This window comes from Copadichromis virginalis, linkage group LG20, assembly GCF_057382275.1.
Source record: "Copadichromis virginalis isolate Kocher_CV1m ecotype Utaka linkage group LG20, C_Virginalis_male_GT1.1, whole genome shotgun sequence".
Lineage (NCBI taxonomy): Eukaryota > Metazoa > Chordata > Actinopteri > Cichliformes > Cichlidae > Copadichromis > Copadichromis virginalis.
In genome coordinates, this window is record NC_140637.1 from 618927 (window position 1) to 636854 (window position 17928).

General features: G+C 41.0%; 1 protein-coding gene across 1 annotated transcript in view; it reads left to right on the plus strand.

Moving 5' to 3' along the window:
- The window catches only part of LOC146683881 (ERC protein 2), a 165848-nt gene that overhangs the window by 8967 nt on the left and 138953 nt on the right, over nt 1–17928 (plus strand). The window contains exons 5-6 of the mRNA XM_085444868.1: nt 7830–7985; nt 11272–11439. Coding sequence (XP_085300994.1) covers nt 7830–7985; nt 11272–11439 — 324 coding nt within the window. The remainder of the gene's footprint in view (nt 1–7829; nt 7986–11271; nt 11440–17928) is intronic.

The window sequence follows — 17928 nt, forward strand, 5'->3', positions numbered from 1 at the left end:
ACAATTAGAGTTTTATTATGTAGCAGCCCTGCAGCCAGTGCTGGTGTAGCACAGGTGTATCGGTATTCTCTGCCATTAGGGGCAATACTAGGCTGCTCTGTGCTCCTCACTACTGCCTTATCTATTTTTAACTCCTAAATCTTCTTAGCCTTTAATTTCTCTACCTCTGTGTGTGTGTGTGTTTTATGTCGGTGCATGCTACCGATATTGCTTGTATCATTCTGTTCTTGTTTTTCTGTCTTTGTTTGTCTGCCTCTCTGCGTCTGCTGTGCAAACTCAAAAACAAAATTGTGTGTGTGTGTGCGCGCGCGTGTTCGTGTGTCTGTGAATGAGCATGCGTACACATCTGGAGCCAATCGGCTTAGTGTTTTCAAGTGAGAACACTCCCTCTCTGGGTGGCTGATGGGATATCCGCCCATTTAGTCACTGTGGTGATTTTGTTTAAGGGGAATGTGGGTGTTTCAGTCCATGCTAATGCAACCACTGCTGTGTATGTTTGGGTGTGTGTGTGTGTGTGTAATGTGTGGGACCTAACCATGCTGTGTGTGTAAGAGGTGAGTACCTGCTCACACACACTGCGTGCTGTGCTATTTTTAAGTACTGGACAGCTTAACATATGCTAGGAGGAGGAGGGGACATGTGTCAGGGAGAGAGGGAGAGAGGGAGTTCAGATTTTAGAAAGTAGAAAAACATGCTGTGTTTGTCTGAATATTAATGTATGATTAATGAGTGAAAACAGCCTGACCTCCCTGATTGAATAGAGAAGTGATTGTTCTCTCAGTTTCCCCCCCAAGTTTCCCAGTTTCTGGTCTCAATATATATATATATATATATATATATATATATATGTGTGTGTGTGTATATATGTGTGTATATATGTGTGTGTGTGTATATATGTGTATATGATGTCTTTGAAATGTTTCTTCCCTTTTTTGCCTTCAAGAAAATAATTTGGTGGTGGTAAAAAAGTGGAAACCTTTTCCTGTTGTTTAGTGTCACTATTATTGACTCATTAAGATCTCCATCTAAACATGTTAGGAACTTAAACATTAATTAATTGATTGGTACAGTATCATCAAGCCTAGTTTGCGGACACAGGGGATACAGTCAAACTTATAGATAAATCTCTCTCTCCTCGTATTATTTGGTCAAGTGTGCAAACATCTTTATCAAATATAAAATAATTTAAAATGCAGCAAAACATACATAATGCTAAAAAAAGAATTCAGTAAATAGGCCCCCTTCTGTATATTCTTACTGGTCAGACTAAAGGCCTTTAAAATCACTGTATATTGCACATTTTGATAGTGAATTGGTGTGAATGGCTGCATTAAGGATACCTGAGTTTGAAATAATATTTTTAACAACGAATGTTACACGTCCGGTGGGTAAAATTGCTAAGACAGACTTGTGCCTCCTTTTTTTCACTATCATGGCGCTGCCTTTTGAACTGCCAGGATGTGGTTTCTCTTAGTTCCAAAACAAATGTAAAATTTTGTTTTGGCAGACTGGAGGACAGTTTTCAGTCTCCAGTTACTTCCCGAGCCTGTGTAGATCTCTATTACATACTGCCAGTCAGCAACATTTTGTGGTTTGCCTCTTAAAAAACCATTAATCAGATAATCAGATTATCGTAGTCTTTTAATGATGTAACACCAAGTTCCTTTGCAGTTTTAGGTTCTGGATGTTCTTTGTAGATCCGAACATGTTACCGACCTGTTGCCATTTAACTAAATGTGGAATTTTCCACCACATATTTGTTGTGTGTAACATGTCATAACTTTGCCTGCTCCAGCTTTGGTCTTTTTTGTAACCATGTTGCTGCCATCATGTTTCTCTTCTTTCAGCTGCTCCCTTTAAGCTCCTCACAGTTTCAACATTTTTCTAATATGTTTTTCAGTGTAGCTCGTTCATCACCACTGCCTTAAACATTTGTTAAGTAGTTTAATGCATTTGTCACTTTGTGGGTGGTGATGAATTAAAATGCTCAGAGGTTGTTTTATCCAAGCAGTAGCCTACTTCCTGTGAAGGCATCTTGTAATTTTTGCTTTACGTTGCAAAGGCGAGTCGGTGACGGTAGCTCAGCTGTTGCCTCTATCTGGGACCACTGCTGTCAGCTTTTTGATTAGCTCCACAGGAAACTAGCCCGACTTCCTTTCATTACCGCACCCATTACTCCTCATCTAAATCTAAATCTCAGCTTGTTTACTTTAAACTGAGATCATAAACGCCCCTTTTTTCAGTTTGCCTCTCATTTTCATTTACTTATTTTTTGCTGGAATGAAGTGGCCTTCTTAACTCTGTGCTTTATCGAAGGAAAGCTGAAGACATCCATTAAAGTGTGTTTGTATGATGAAAATCAGAGGACTGACGGATGTTTCTCCGCATACCATCCAGGACAGACGACGGCCATATGTTAAATCACTTGAACCAGCTGTTTGTGCTTATGTGTGGATTTGCAGTGTGTACGGATGGAGAGCGCACTCCATCACTCCTTCACCTGCTGATGTATGTTGTCACATGTATGTTGTGTGCACAGGGGTGTTCTCTCACTTGTGTTTCCTGTTCAACTTTGTCACTGATCCGAATACCTTAATTGCACAAATCCAGCATAGAAACACTGGCACATGTTTCTCAGCCCATTCATAGCACTCATAGACTGATCTGGACTAAAAATGATTTGGATCCACACATTTTAGTCACTTTTAAAAAGTGTTAGTGGGCCACCTGAACTTTTGCAGTACCAGCAAGGTCCACAGAGTGGCAGTGTTCTATCAGAGTTTGACCACTGCAGCGATTACAATCACAAACTGAGCCAAAGTTGTGTGTGATGGGACCACATACACACACACAGAGACACACACACGCTGAGAGGCATAAATCTGGGCCTAATTGACTCTCCCCAGCCGTCAGGTCCCTGCAGACCCAATAATAACAGCCTCACCACTGGTCTGTTCCTGCCCAGACCTGACCTGCTGCCAAATGTGTCCAAACACACACACATTCACACTTTCACAATGAGTTTTTTACTTGGAGATGGCATGTATTCTTTATACGTAACCTACTACAGATGCCGTATGGTCAGCCGGGGCTCTAAAGTTCGGCCCCCTATTGTATCTCGCTCGGTGTGATCGTTTAAGGCTGCGCACTGCTCTGTTGCTGAGAAAAAGGAGTCCCTGTTGTTCTGCTTTTATATACCATGACTGGCTTCAGAGCTTCTGCTGCTTTTTTGGCATGCCTTTATCTCTTTAGCTTTCCAATGCCAGCATGTTGGAATGAAGTGGAAATTCGTGTCAGCAAATCTTTTTTCTTTAATCTTTTTCCCGCTTTTCCTTTCTGCTTACTTTCTCATGCCACCAAGCTCAGCAGCAAAATATTGATGTCTATCCTGCCTCTCTGTCTGGATATGTTTGTCTATGCACTATTTCTTTTGTTCATCCCAGTGTGTTTTGTTTTTTGAGAAGCCAAACTTTCAGCCTTTGCTATAGAAACCCATCTCAGCTACCATCCGAAGACTACTGCAAAAAACTCACATGCATACACGTATACCAATTTTCCCTTTTCCTCACCAAAACATGGGCACCACCTACTTGCCATGCTCTGCTAATTTCCCAGAATGTCTGAGTGGAAAAGTTTATCAGGACAAGATTACACCCCTCAAAGCTTCTCCTCACCTTGCAACCTCCAACTATTTCCCAACAAAAGTCTTTGATCGCCGCAGTTTTTCCATTTATCTTTTCAAACTTTTAATCCACCGAGCCGATAGGCAGACACATTTGTGGCAAGCAACTGTTTCCTTTTGTTTTTGACTTTTTTCTCACTGATGTTGAGGGGATAGGAATGCGATTAGTGAACATACATATATGTGTGTGTGTCTCTATCAGTGCATGTTTCGGTGTGTGCACGCTGTACGTGACACCATTGCCTTGAGGCTAGAATTGAACCTTTTGACCGTATCCTTCACTCAGGATGCCGGCACTTATTGCTATAGTGTTACGTTTGATCCTATTCATTCCATATGCTCAGTCCCTCGGACACATGTGGAGCAGAGAGGACGGTCTTTGATGACGTTCTCTCTTGCAGGGCTTCGTTTCCCCACTGAGAGACATAACAGTTTGCAGAACTGTTGCTGATAACAAGTTCATAGACACACTTTCTCAGAGGAACCAAAGAAAGTGTACAGGCAGTCAAAAAGACAGACATGCGCATTGTGACAAATCAGTCACTTTAATAAGGACTTGAACTGTGGTGGCAGTGGGAATGCTAGTCTGTGGGAGGCATGCTCTGACAGCAGTAATCCCTCCTTATCCACAACTGACACGGACAAGTGGATAAGGTCCTTGTCTGCTGTGATTTCCACTCACTGGCAGAAATGACAACCTGTTGCTTATTTATGATTGTTATGCTTCATGGCATGATGAGCTGTTTCAGTGCATTCAGTCTTCTCAGTTTTAGGCTTTGGTGTGTACATTTATGCATGAACAGTGATGCAAAGTTATAACAAAATAAAACACTTTATAATGTTTTAAGCATTTTCTGTCCTGTTAGTGTAATATTAGAGGTAACTTTTGAATGGTGAATTCACTGAGCATGTGCTTTTTGTGGTTAGATTATTAGTAATACATGTGTGGATTCACTCTATAGATCACCTTTGTCATTCATTAGTTTACTGTAGCGGTTTCCAGTCCCGCACAAACATCTTATACATTGAGTTCTCTATAAAGACGACAGTGGTGCTCTGCGGTTCCTTAAAATCAAATGTTTGTGGGGGATTGAAAGCACAGTATCACAGAGGTGCCCCTTTAAGCAAGGGCCACTCCCTCATTACCAAAACTGATCCTCTCCGTGCTCTGGTCAAGCCGCTTGGTGGCGAGAAGATCAGACTGGTTGTGCTGGGCGGTCGTGTTGTAAACATGTTTGACTCTGTGGGTGCAAAACTGCATTTCTTAAAAACAACACTGCTCACAGCAATGTCCTTGTGAAGTAGTGTTTCAATGAATTTAGGCAGGCACGTCTTTGTATGGCATCTTTGTTAGACACATGTACCTGCACAGAAATGAGATGTTAAACTCGTGGATGCTCGGGTAGTGGCGAGGCAATTTAAAGCTAAGCTTCAGTGATGGTAGAGAAGTGTGGGGCCATTTTCTAACAGTAACTTTAATGTGTAGGAATGTGTGTGTCTGTTAGCTTGTGTGCTTTTTGTGTAGGCATAGCTGTAGGTCAGAGCTACCATTAATTATTGATATAAAAAGCTTAGCGCATGTGCTGGCAGAAAGTGTTGCTAAGCAAGAGCTTTAGCATGCCAGAGACATCTGCGAGAGAGAACCAGAGAACAAGTGAGAGATAAGAAATCGAAAGATTGAGGCTGAAAGCAGGATAGAGGCAGATTCAAATGACCTAAAGCTAAGTGTGTCAGGTACCTGCTAGCAAACCGAGACAGAAAAAGAAGACAGAAGAAGAGAGGGCAGAGAAAATAGACACCTGCTGCTGGAGATGGAAAAAGGGAGAGCTTCAGATCGGGCACCAGCTGACCATAGATGAACTTTGTTTTGTTTTGCAAAATTCGAGACAGAGAAGTGGATAATGATATAATGATATAAGGACAATGTAGGAGAGATAAAACTGGTGACACTGATCGGTGTGCCTTTTGAAGTAGCTCTGACGCTCTTAGAAAGTGTTAAAGATGATGAGCCGTCAGGCTTATTTTTACCGGGTCCCTCCCCAGGAGCTTCATCGCCGAAACCAGCTCCAGGCCGATCCGGCCAAAACCAGGGCTCTGCAGACTGTCATTGATATGAAGGTAGGACTAAGAGTTACTCTCACAGCAAGAGCTGTTTTAAGTAATAATGTGCTGGAGTGTGTGTACTGGTGCAATAGGTTTATCTGAAATTCATATATGTCTGAGTTTTTGGCCGTTTATCATAAATATGAAACAGTTTTTTTTTAATCCAGCTAATGTCACCATTTTATTTCAGCAGTGTTATTTGCTCTTGCATTTGTATGTTCAAAACATCATTTTAAGTACACCTAGAATGCGCGTAACAGCAGCGGATCTCTCTATATAGCAAAGATGAACATGAAGAAACAGTCTGGAGAACTTTATGTTATAGTTACCTTGCATCTGCATGGCAGCCATGCCCAAGTAAAGTCCATTATTGGCACATGCGGAGTTGAGCACTTATTCAATTTGTTTCAAATGTCACATATGGAAGCTTTCACTCTCATCGCAGCCCTTTGAAGTTGTCAGTGCTGTGAAAAAATGCAGTTGCCTCCACATGTGTCCATGTGCACACCCACGCACACACATTTATTGTTCATTCAGCAAACACTTGCTTTAAAAGTGGATCCTTTACAGCAAAACCACAGTTATTTTTCACACATACTCTGTGATTTGTCTGCCTATTAACAGACTGCACATGTGCTAGCTCACGGTGCCTCGCGGTGTTTTTAAGGCGAGAAAGGGTCTAAATTAAATCTGACTGAATTCATTAGAAACGGGCAGACAAACACAGTTGCCAGGAGGCTTTGACGTATTGTAGGGGAGAGTAAGAACAAAAGAAAGTCATCTCTAGCGTTGTTAGTAATGCGTGATTGCTTTGTTAAACTACCCTGTGTTGCTGTTGCTGTAATCAGCGGTGACATGTAGTGTCCACAAATTAGTTTCAGTGTGTGTGTTGCTTCGTCTAAGTGTTGGATGTGTCCACTTTGTAATTACAGGCGACCACCCCCCCTTTTTGTTTTGATCCCGATGTTATCTGGCAGGTACAGTACTGAGTCGACACCTTTTGGTCTTGCTGTGAGCTCAACACTCATACAGTATTTCTGTTTCTAGCTTTCAATACCATGAATTCAGTTGAAATGCAACTTGGATGTCCCATAAAACTTTATGTCAGTGGTTTTAAGATCCAGCTTTTATGTAGTTCTAATGAATGTTTTATATGCTAAAATATGCATTTTGCCCTCCTCCCCCTCTGTTGTGCAGGAGAAACAGATCAAAATCAGACATTTTTATAGACGTGTTTGTCTCTATGGTTTTATGTGTGTGAACTGGATGCGGCAGGAGGACTCCCATCACTGTCTGAGTGCCTTACCTTGACTTTTTCTGGGTACATGTTGAAAGTTTGCATCCTTGCATAGACTCTTTCTGTGCGTGTGTGTTTTGTATATGCATATGCTTTATTCATTTCTCCTTGGTCTTTTGTGTGCACTTTTATGCAGCACCATGTGCTAGGCAAGGCTGATGTCATAGGATGTAATAGAGGTCAGATGCTTACATGTTGCCTATGGTTTCTGCTGATGGCAACATGCAATCTGCTTCCACTTATTAAATTACCTTTCTCTTCTTTTCCAAGGTTTTGCATTTAATGTATGTTTGAAACTATGCAACTAAACAACCTCAGGACCTGTCCATGACAGACCCTTTTATTCCCTCATAGGCTCTGCAGATGAATAATATCTTGGCTGTACACCAATGTCTGCCAAAATATTTCCCCTTCTTTTCCAGACATTTTACTCAGACATAGGACTGTACATTACATTTATATATGGGAGGATTTGTGTAAATGCACTGACTTGGTTTATATGAAATCTCTGTGTGATTTAGATTAATATGTTGACTCAAACATACTAGAAATATGTTTACACAGACAGATGCTGGTAGAGAGATATGTCAACCAAGTGATATTCTATCAATCACATTTTTAATGTATCTGTAGAGCGCTAACTGTCTACTAATGCACGCGCTAGGTAATCTATCTTTTAGCCCCACAGCTTAATATTCTTGGCCAGGTCTTTGCTGACTGTTTGCCTGCCTACTGTTGCTGGTGCAGGACACCAAGATCTCTTCCCTGGAGAGGAACATCAGAGACTTAGAGGATGAAGTCCAGATGCTAAAGACCAGCGGCCTGCTGCACTCTGATGAGAGGCAGGATGAGCTCAAGCAGGTGGAGGTCTACAAGAGCCATTCTAAATTCATGAAGACTAAGGTAGAATATCTTTGCATGCCACCTGAGATGACTCCACGCCGCGTGATCCGGGACGTGCATGTTTGTCTCAAGTATAAATAGCCAGAAGGCCAGAAACTGTTGCATGTTGCATGTTGCCATTGCTTGTTTATGGGGAAACAAGATGAATGTGGAAAAATCTTAACTGGCAAACTGCATGAATCTGTATTTTGTATTGTGTGTTTTAGCTGCATTCGCACTAAGCCTCTCATGTTGCATGGGTGCCAAGAACTCCTACATGTGTATGTATTTCTTATTTGATATTTAAAGCCAGGTTGTGAGTAGTGAAAAGCAGTACTTGCTTATTTGCCCTGGACTTCAGTGTGATCACTAAGCATTATACAACCCTCCTGTCAGGAACGATCAGTTAACAGTGCGCTGTGTCGGTTTCCTGACTAAGAATCTTTTATCCCAGGCCGTATACTGGTTTATTCATCAACGCACAAATGTGTCTAAAGCCGCACAGATGACATGCACATATATGAACGTGCACACACGCATGCTGTATGTATCCAAACCCTGTTAAAAATGTAGTTTCAGGTTTCACTGAGTATCAAGACAAGTGCTCATGACGGTTGAGGCCCATGAGTTGCGCTCCATTTGGTTCATTAATGGTGCTCATTGTAGGGCTCATTTGTCATTGCATCGGGGAAGTTCCTGATGCAATCATAAAAGAGATGTTTTTATGAATGGGGCCCTGACAGATGAATGTGAGCTTACAACGGCAGAGGAACAGAGGAAAGAGCTCTCTCTTCACCCATACCGACCCGGGGTGATATACATCACAGCGATGGCCCCCGGCTCGTTCTCCCGTGGCTCGTCTTTCTTCGTACAGTCACAGAGAAACACAGCAAGTCGCCACGCACATGGATATGCACCGATTCATTCTACATGCTGGTAGTGTTTAGGGTCCGGGTCTATCAGCGGTGTTGGTGACTGGTGTTGAGGTGGGACTGCGATAAGAGAAACCAGAGAGGGCGGCATCGCTGTCCTCTCTGGTTTCTCCTCTGGACTTTGATCTGCTCAAACACTGCAAAAATGGCTTTGGAGAATGCGAACACGTGTTAGAGGGTACGCGAGAGCTGGAGCAGGTAAATTTGCTTACCCTTTCGCAAGCCAAGGCTGTGTGGTTGAGGAGTGCAGTGTGTGAAGTAGAGTGGCTGGGCACACAGCTTGTGCTGCATTTTAGTGGCTTGCTGTTTTCTTGTCTTTGTAGGAGCAGGCCTTGTCACCATGTGTGTCTTCCATCAGACCAGCTCCCACCTTCCTCCCCACCCAACAGCCTTGGATCACAGAACAAGCAGAAGTACCCCTCTCATTAGTCTCTCTCCTCTCTCATTATTTCTTCATAGCTTAATAGTCTTTGAAATATCTGCTCCTTATTTTAATTATAATGCCTTTTTATCATTAGTGCACTGACTTCTCATTTCCTGACTTGTTTTTCTTAGTGTTCAGTCACCGCAGTGATCTCTCTTATTGCATAGCCTCATATTTCGATCTCCTTTCCCCTGCGTTTCATCTCAGTGCTGGATTTCTCATATGCTGTCTCTGTGACTGAAGGTCTATCAGCCAGACGCTGAGCCAGTCAGAATCCCCCTTTTATGAAGTGAACCTTGCTCATGCAATTTGAGAAATCTCTCTTCAGCTTTGTGCATTTTTGGCAGCAGTAGACAGATGACAGTATTCTCTACATAGCAAGCCTGAGCACAGAAACCACTCTGTGTTAGAGCATTTTATTTCCTTTGTGGTTTTCTGTTATGTTCTATATGGGTTTCCTTAAAACAAATCTGTTTCCGTCTCTCTGTGAATGTTTGTCTCTTGGCTGGGGTGTGTGCACACAGTAGGTCTGGGACTCCTCCAAGTGAGGATTGATAATGTAGGGCTGATGATGATTCCAGGACATCATCGCTCCACAAAATATGTCACAACTGACGTGTTTATATTGCAATAAATGGATAACAAAACATTCTGCTTTTCCTAATTGAGTCACAGCATCAGAGACGTTTCAGATTTCCTTTTTTTATTAATCAGTGACACAGTTTACAGGATGTAAGTTTGTATGTATTACTCACTTCTATTTTAAAGAGCAGCTTAAGACTGCTGTTGCCTTTAAAATAGTGTATTCGATATGCTTGTTCTGGAGGTCAGACTCAGTTTGCAGTGACACTAGTGCACCTCAGGTAACTTGAATATAATGAAAAAGTTATTTTTTGTGGTTTAATTAAAAAAGGCACATGTTCATATATTCTGTGGTCAATACACGTGTAGTGAAAGATATCAGGTCATTGTTTTTGTCTCAATTTGTTGGTTTCTAAGTCATGAAAATTAGAAATCCCCAAAGCATTTCCTGACAACAATTAAAGAAATCACTTCCAAAATTCCATCTCCTGCAGTGTTGGTTCATTTGCTACAAACTGCTGCGTCAGAGCAGTCTGGCATGGAGGCAAAAAGCTTGTGGCACTGCTAAGGTTTTATTGAAGACCAGGCTGCTGTGATGGAAGCCTTCATCGTGTATATTTTGGGGTTGGCTTCTGGCCGATGAAGCACAATAATAACATGAAACACAAAATTAACTTTCATCTGAAAGTAGCAGTCCAGTTCTAGTTCACCTCAATCCAGGTAAGACACTATTAGAAGTGTGACAGCAGCCTCAGCCCACTCCAAGTTCTTGAGTTGACATCTTCTGATTTCTCTTTGTTTGTGTCCTTTTTCTTACCATGCATTTACCTTCCAGTCAAATTTCCATTATTACGCTATCACTACCCTCTGTACTTTTAAGGCTAAGCGTAAAACTTTCCTAGCCTGCCTTTCAGCAATGATCTTCGGTGGTTTACCCTCTTTGTGGAGAGCATAGGTCATCAGGCCTCTGGACAACACTCAAGTCACCAGCCTTCCCCTTGATTGTGGTTGTGGGAACTGAACTAGGCTAAGAAACACATGAGATGTATACTCTTTGAATTCAATCAAACTCCAAATTCTAACAATTTTGAAATGCTGGATTTATGATTTTCAGTTTCTGTGAGCTAAAAAAGGCTTTTGTGAAAAGCTGATCTGTTTAAATTAAACTACAAAAAATAAACTTTTCATGATATTCAGATTCTTTTATATGCACTAGTCTGACACTGGTGTATCTGTATCATTGGTGTATCATTGGTTTAAATGAAAAGTCATATTTTTGAATGCATGTCTTATCTACAAGTATATATCAAGTATATCTCACTGATGACCCTTATTTGTGTGTTTGTGTGTGTGTTTGCGTGATTGTCAGATAGAGCAGCTGAAGCAGGAGCTGAACAGGAAGGAGTCTGAGATGCAGGCGCTGCAGACCAAACTAGAAACACTGACCAATCAGAACTCGGACTGCAAGCAGCACATCGAAGTGCTAAAAGAGTCGCTCAGTGCCAAGGAGCAGCGCGCCAATACACTCCAGACAGAGGTCAGTGTGTGCACATTCACACATGGAGAAAAGCAAAATCCAAAGACATACAAACACACACCAGTAAAGCCACAAACATGCAAACACTGACACTGCACTAAACCGCTTTCCAGCTTCTTGGAAAATAATTTCAAAGATACACACATCACGAGACGGACACTCTGTAGATCACTGCAGTAATAAAGACTGGAAGAAACACCGTTCTGACCACTGTGCATCTATTGGTGCATACAATAGTAACTTTGCATGGTCTTTGTTAGGAGAGAAACTGTATGTGTGCAAAAAATCCTGCTTTTTTCTGTTTTGTGTTTCTTTCTCCTTCTGTTTCTCTAACGGCCGCTGAGGTGGGTGGAAAAAATGTCCATGCGTGTGGTTCCTTTAGTCCACCAGTGGGTTTGTGCGTGTGGGCGGGTCAGTTAGAGGGCTGAAGAAAGCTGGCAGCTTTTTCTTGGTCATGTTTGAAGTTCTAAACTCTGTGGCTCTAATGATTTTATCACTGCTGTTAGAGATGGAGGTGGGTTGTATTTAGTGAGATATAGGTGTGTGTGTGTGTGGGGGGGGGGGGGGAGGTGGGGATTGGTGAGCATTTAGCATTTTTCTACATAACTCTCTAGACTTGGAAGTGATACTTTAGATCTCTTTGTGTTCAGCAGTTGAGAGTGGTCTGCTAACTATGTCCACTCATCATTACAGGAAGCAATTTGGGCCAAAATTAGGCCTAATTGTCCATACATGTGCAAGGAATTTTGGCCCTTGTAGTTAGTTGAATACATCATACGAAAAGAAATTGGTTTTCAGTGGGTGGCTTTTGTAAGTGTGCATTTTTCTCTTTTTTTTTGTTCTACTGAAAATGCATGTTTAAAAAAATGTATGCGTGTACAAGTCATGGGTGTGAGGAGAACAGGGCCTGACCAAGCAATATTAGCTTCTCACAAATCGCTATTAAGTGCCCAATACTGCCAAAATATATTCAAAATGAAAACAACATATGAATTTTTATTGAAAATCTGATCATTTACAAAGTGACAAACGCTAAATGAAACACAAACTGAAGAAGCAGGGGATGCGTGGTTCAGGAACACATGGGTCTGATTGGGAAAGGCGACTGACGTGGGACCAGGGCATAGGTGGAAACAGTTAAGGTGGGGAAGTCAAAAATAAACATAAAACAGGAGGTAACCAAGAAACGTACATCTAACACTGAAGGGGGAAATAAAAACACAAATGAGCACCACAAAACCAACAAGTATGACAAGAACCATGCCAGCTGCAGTCTAAATCCACCAAAATAACAGGGGTTCTGCAGCCCGTGGTTCATGGATGCTTTGGCTTTGTTTGCATTTTGGACAGATCCTTTTTACTGCCGCAGACCGGTGTCAGTGTAATTTTTAACTTCAGTGGGAAAAGCTGATAGTAAAGTAGAAATAATTACATCTGCTTATGCAATGCTCACGCAGAACTGAAGATGCACGCCAGGGAAAGATGTAATCACCTCAAATGCTTCTGACATAGATTGCATCACTGTACCAACATCAGCAGCCGGGCTAAGTGGTCACACAAATCTAGTTATCAGCTCGTTAAGTTAACCAGGGTTCCTTTTATTTGAAAGGGGTGGTGATGGCAGCAGAGCAGCTGGTTTTACACAGGAAGATAAAACTATATGAAGGTGTTAAACTGACAATAAAGCCTGAAAACAACACAGCTGTGTGAGTATGTGTGTGAGAGGAAAAGTACTGTACAGTAGTGCATGCGTGAGCACTTTAGCCACTTTGGTCAGTACGACTGGAAAAAAGCCTGCTATATTAATAAAGTTCAGCCTATTTGAAGCCAGGAAAGAAATCCGACAGAAATGTAGACTGTGTAAGTTAACAGACTTATTGCCTTCATAGCTTTGACATTAAGACACGGGAGAATCTGCTGGAATACAACTGAGTATTTCATTAAATTAATATGATATGTGGGCGAGACAGTTTTATTTTTTATTCTTTAGGCTGCAGGTGGTGTTTAGTGGTCTGAGAGCAATTAGTGAATGAATACAAAAACAGAATTCAGACCCAGGCTGACCTAGGATGACTTATTAAGGCTTTTAGAACAACAAAGTAGTTGTAAAGTTGTTTGCAGCGCACAGGGAAAAAGTCAGGGAATGAAATTAAAATGATTTCTTACTGGGAAAATGCAAAGACTTAGACACTATTAAAAAAACTTTAGTCCCATCCACTGTCTGTGCACAGAGGTGCAGGACTGATGATGCAGTGTTTTCATACCTGCTGATGTCTAATCTGTCTGCTCTGGGGCAGATTAGGGCACAAGTTACCATGGCGATATACCCTGGTAAGAAGTGCAAGAGACCCTGAAGTGTCCTGGATGAGAGGGGACCTCATAGTACTGGCCTCTGGGCTGCATCAGATCCTGACTGCCATAAACACACAGTCACACACAGACACACACAGAAACACTTACACTGTCAGGACTGATTGCTTGACTCTCATCTCCGGTTTCAAGTAATTTTTCCTGCTATTGAAGTGGCATCTTCCCCTGCTTGGGAATGGCTTAGGTTTCCTGGACTAAGTGGGCAAACCAGAGGATGAGTAAAGATATTTAGAGCTCTTTAGTGGGCCGGCGTGGCCGTGCATTCCTCTGCTGCCTGTCAATCATTTGGCCAGAGATGGCAGCCATTCCCACAAGATCCCCCCACTCACCTCATTCCTTCCATTTTCCTTCAGCAGTTTTCTTTCAAGCTTTCTTTCAGCCACCTATTTTCTTTTGTCTCACACACGACTTCTGGCACATCACACGCTCATATACAAGAGTGTGTGCATGCATGTGTGCCAGGTGGGTCTCATCATGAATGACACTGATTGGTACAGTTGTACATTCCCCCAAGAGAAAGACTGGTTTCTGAGACACGAGGAGAAGCTTCACCTCACAGATTTGTCTCTAGAAGCAGATGGGAATGGCCCCTGAACAGAGGCGGCCCTGTGAGCAGCAGAATGAGAAAATGGAAGCGCATTTTATTTGTCAATCAAAGTTAAGGACAGCGTCGTAATGGATGTGATTGAATCTGTCTCCAGATAACTGGAAAATGTGGAAAATAGTGTGTGTACGCTTTTGTGCGAGCATTCTGGGCCTGCCTGTGTCTGTGGAAACTTTAATACAGTAGATGTGTGTCTTTCCTGCCTTGATCAGGACAATGCGGGGCTGAAATGATACTCTACCAGATCAGGTAACCTATCAGAGACCTTCCTGCATATTTAACCAGCCAGCAACAGAGCACAAGGCCAAAGCCCCAGCTGCCATGGGCTTTCTTGGACTAGGTTTAGATCTCTGTCAGAAGATTGTTTTGAATGTTATGAACATTTGTTTAAAAGAGGCCAGATCGGGCTGGGATTGTTAGTTTGATTTAACTGTCACATATCTGTTAGATGGATGGACCTGCCCTTCAGTTGTGTTGTCAGTTTTCTCTGATAGGAGTCGACATTCCAAAACAAAATAATGATCCTTAAAATACAGGTTTTATTGACTCTAAGCTCGGCTGTGTTAAGCAAAGCAAAAAATGAAAGCAAATCATGACAAAATAAGAAAATTGACAGAAATAAAGTGCATAATAAATTTCATTCCTGATGGGGAAAGCTAGTTTGCAAAAATATTTGGCTTAAAAAAGTCATTTCTTTCCCCCCATCAAACCTAAATCCAACCAAAACACAACACTCGACTCTTCGATGGTTGTCACTGCAAAGACTGCAGACCTTCTGGTTCCCCTCCCAAAATCCCCTGCACTGAGTGTGCCTGTCTGTTTGGCAGCACAACTAACTGATGTGTACTTAATAAAATCTAAACACAAATGGTTTCTTGGCCTTCTCTGTGTGAGCAGTGTTTGATTAAACTGATAGTTTACTAAGAAACACATAATCAATTAGAATTCTTAACATCACTGTCACATGTATTAATGTCTTTTGCAGATATAAGGCTTAAATTTTTTATGATGATTGTACTTTGATTTACATGCAGCACTCTGCAATAGTAATAAGTTACTCCTCATTTCTTTAGATTTTGCTTTAGGAGAACCAGACTGTTTTCCTGAGCAATAGCTTTCCAGGTTTTCTGAGTTTTTCTATGGACATAAAGGCACCTGACTCAAGGGGTAAAGCCGTTTTTGTGTCTATACATGACAGATGCATAAACACATTGTGTATCCCCATTTTTTTGTTGATTCTAACACAAATGCCAAAGATAAAAAATAATATTTTTTCACCTACAAGGTAATTCTCAAAGACCTGCTAGCCAAAACCTTTGCATATCTCATCATGGTGTGCAATGTGTTCTTAAAACATTTGAGGGAACTGGACAAGTTTAATTCAATTCAATTTTATTTATATAACCCCAAATTAAGTCAAGTGGAGAACAAAAAGAAGTGGCTGGGCTAAAAAACGATATCTATAGCAGATGAACAGTATCTGAAAGTCGTGTCCTTTAGTACGGTGGCCCCTAGAGACAAAGCACGTACAAACTCCAAAACACTTACAAATTCCAAATAGCACGCACAAACTCCTCAACACGTACAAAATCCAAAACACGTACAAAATCCAAGACACGTGCAAACACCGAGACAGGTACAAAATCCAAAACAGGTACAAAATACAAAACACGTGCAAAATCCAAAACACGTGCAAAATCCAAAATAGGTACAAAATCCAAAACACATGCAAAATCCAAAACACGTACAAACTCCAAAACACATGCAAACTCCAAAACACATACAAAATCCAAAACACATACAAATTCCAAAACACGTACAAAATACAAAACACGTGCAAACTCCAAAACACGTACAAAATTCAAAACACGTGCAAACTCCAAAACACGTACAAAATCCAAAACACATACAAAATCCAAAACACATGCAAAATCCAAAACACGTACAAAATCCAAAACACATACAAAATCCAAAACACGTGCAAAATCCAAAACACATGCAAAATACAAAACACGTACAAAATCCAAAACACATACAAAATCCAAAACACATACAAAATCCAAAACACATGCAAAATCCAAAACACATGCAAAATCCAAAACACATACAAAATCCAAAACACGTGCAAAATCCAAAACACGTACAAAATCCAAAACACATGCAAAATACAAAACACGTACAAAATCCAAAACACGTGCAAACTCCAAAACACGTATAAAATCCAAAACACATGCAAAATCCAAAACACATGCAAACTCCAAAACACGTACAAAATCCAAAACACATGCAAACTCCAAATCACAACGGAAGTGCTCCAGGACGCTAGGGGCAGTGTTGAGCTCGATTTGCAAAATAAACGGCAAGTTTGTTGCAAACACATGGGCTCTAGTCTCCGTCGCGCTTCCCAGGTTGCCTAGCAACCATGATACTAACAGCTGGAAACATGTCATACAACTTTTTTTGACAGAAATGAAGGAGAACATATTTTTTTCATTTGTTTATTTGTTTCTACAAGAGCTTTGTGTGATTTGATAAGTATCTGAGGCTGAGACCACAGGACAGTAAAACATGATTTTTGGGCTTCATTTCTGTACTGAACAGTCATTTAAGATTAGCTAGTAAATAACAATTAGCTAATGTTGTTCATAACACTAAAGTCATATCACTTTGGTAATGTAAATATAATATGGCCAATATTATGGTTATTATATTAGTCATTATTAGCTATTACAGCAGTGAACATGAACTCTGTGTCAAATACTGAGCTTCAGTACAGATTCAAGTTGCAGTTATTTACATGTCTTACCACCTTAAATCTTCACTCAAAGACAAGTATATAGGAATGACTGCCAAATTTATTTGCCACTGAAGCTGAAGGATGGCATCTGAATAAAACCTCTCTTGACATGCCTAGATGACATTAAAGCTTGGTTGGCTCTAAACTTTTTAAATTTGAATGAAAAGAAAACAGATTTGTTGGTGTTTGGACCCAGTGGCCCCTGTGAGTCCTCTTCTTTTCATTTGGAACCCCTGGAGGTTTATTTTAAACCTGTTGTTACTGCCCTTGGTTTTAAGTTGGACCAGTCCATTTTTATCATTTAAGGCGACTGGCAAGAGTGAAATCTTTTCTTTCTAGGCAGCACTTTGAAACCGTGATCCATGCTTTTATTTCTTCCCCTGTGGACTACTGTAACGCACTTTATGTGGGGGTCAGTCAGTTGTTACTCTGACATCTGCAGCTGGTTCAAAATGTATATTGACAGTGCATATATAGGTGTATCATATATAAGAGACAAATGTTGTTCCTTCAGTATGTTGGCATTACTAAATTTGGCTCAATGCTTACATACATGTGTAAAAAGAAAATGTACAAGCTGTGATAACCGTTTCTGATAAAATGAAGAGTAGACTGATATATGAAATATTCCTTTATTGGGTGAGAAAATCAGACCATGTCATAACTGCTGTAAGTCACACAGAATAGATATCAGAGCCTTAAACAGGCTGGCTTCTGC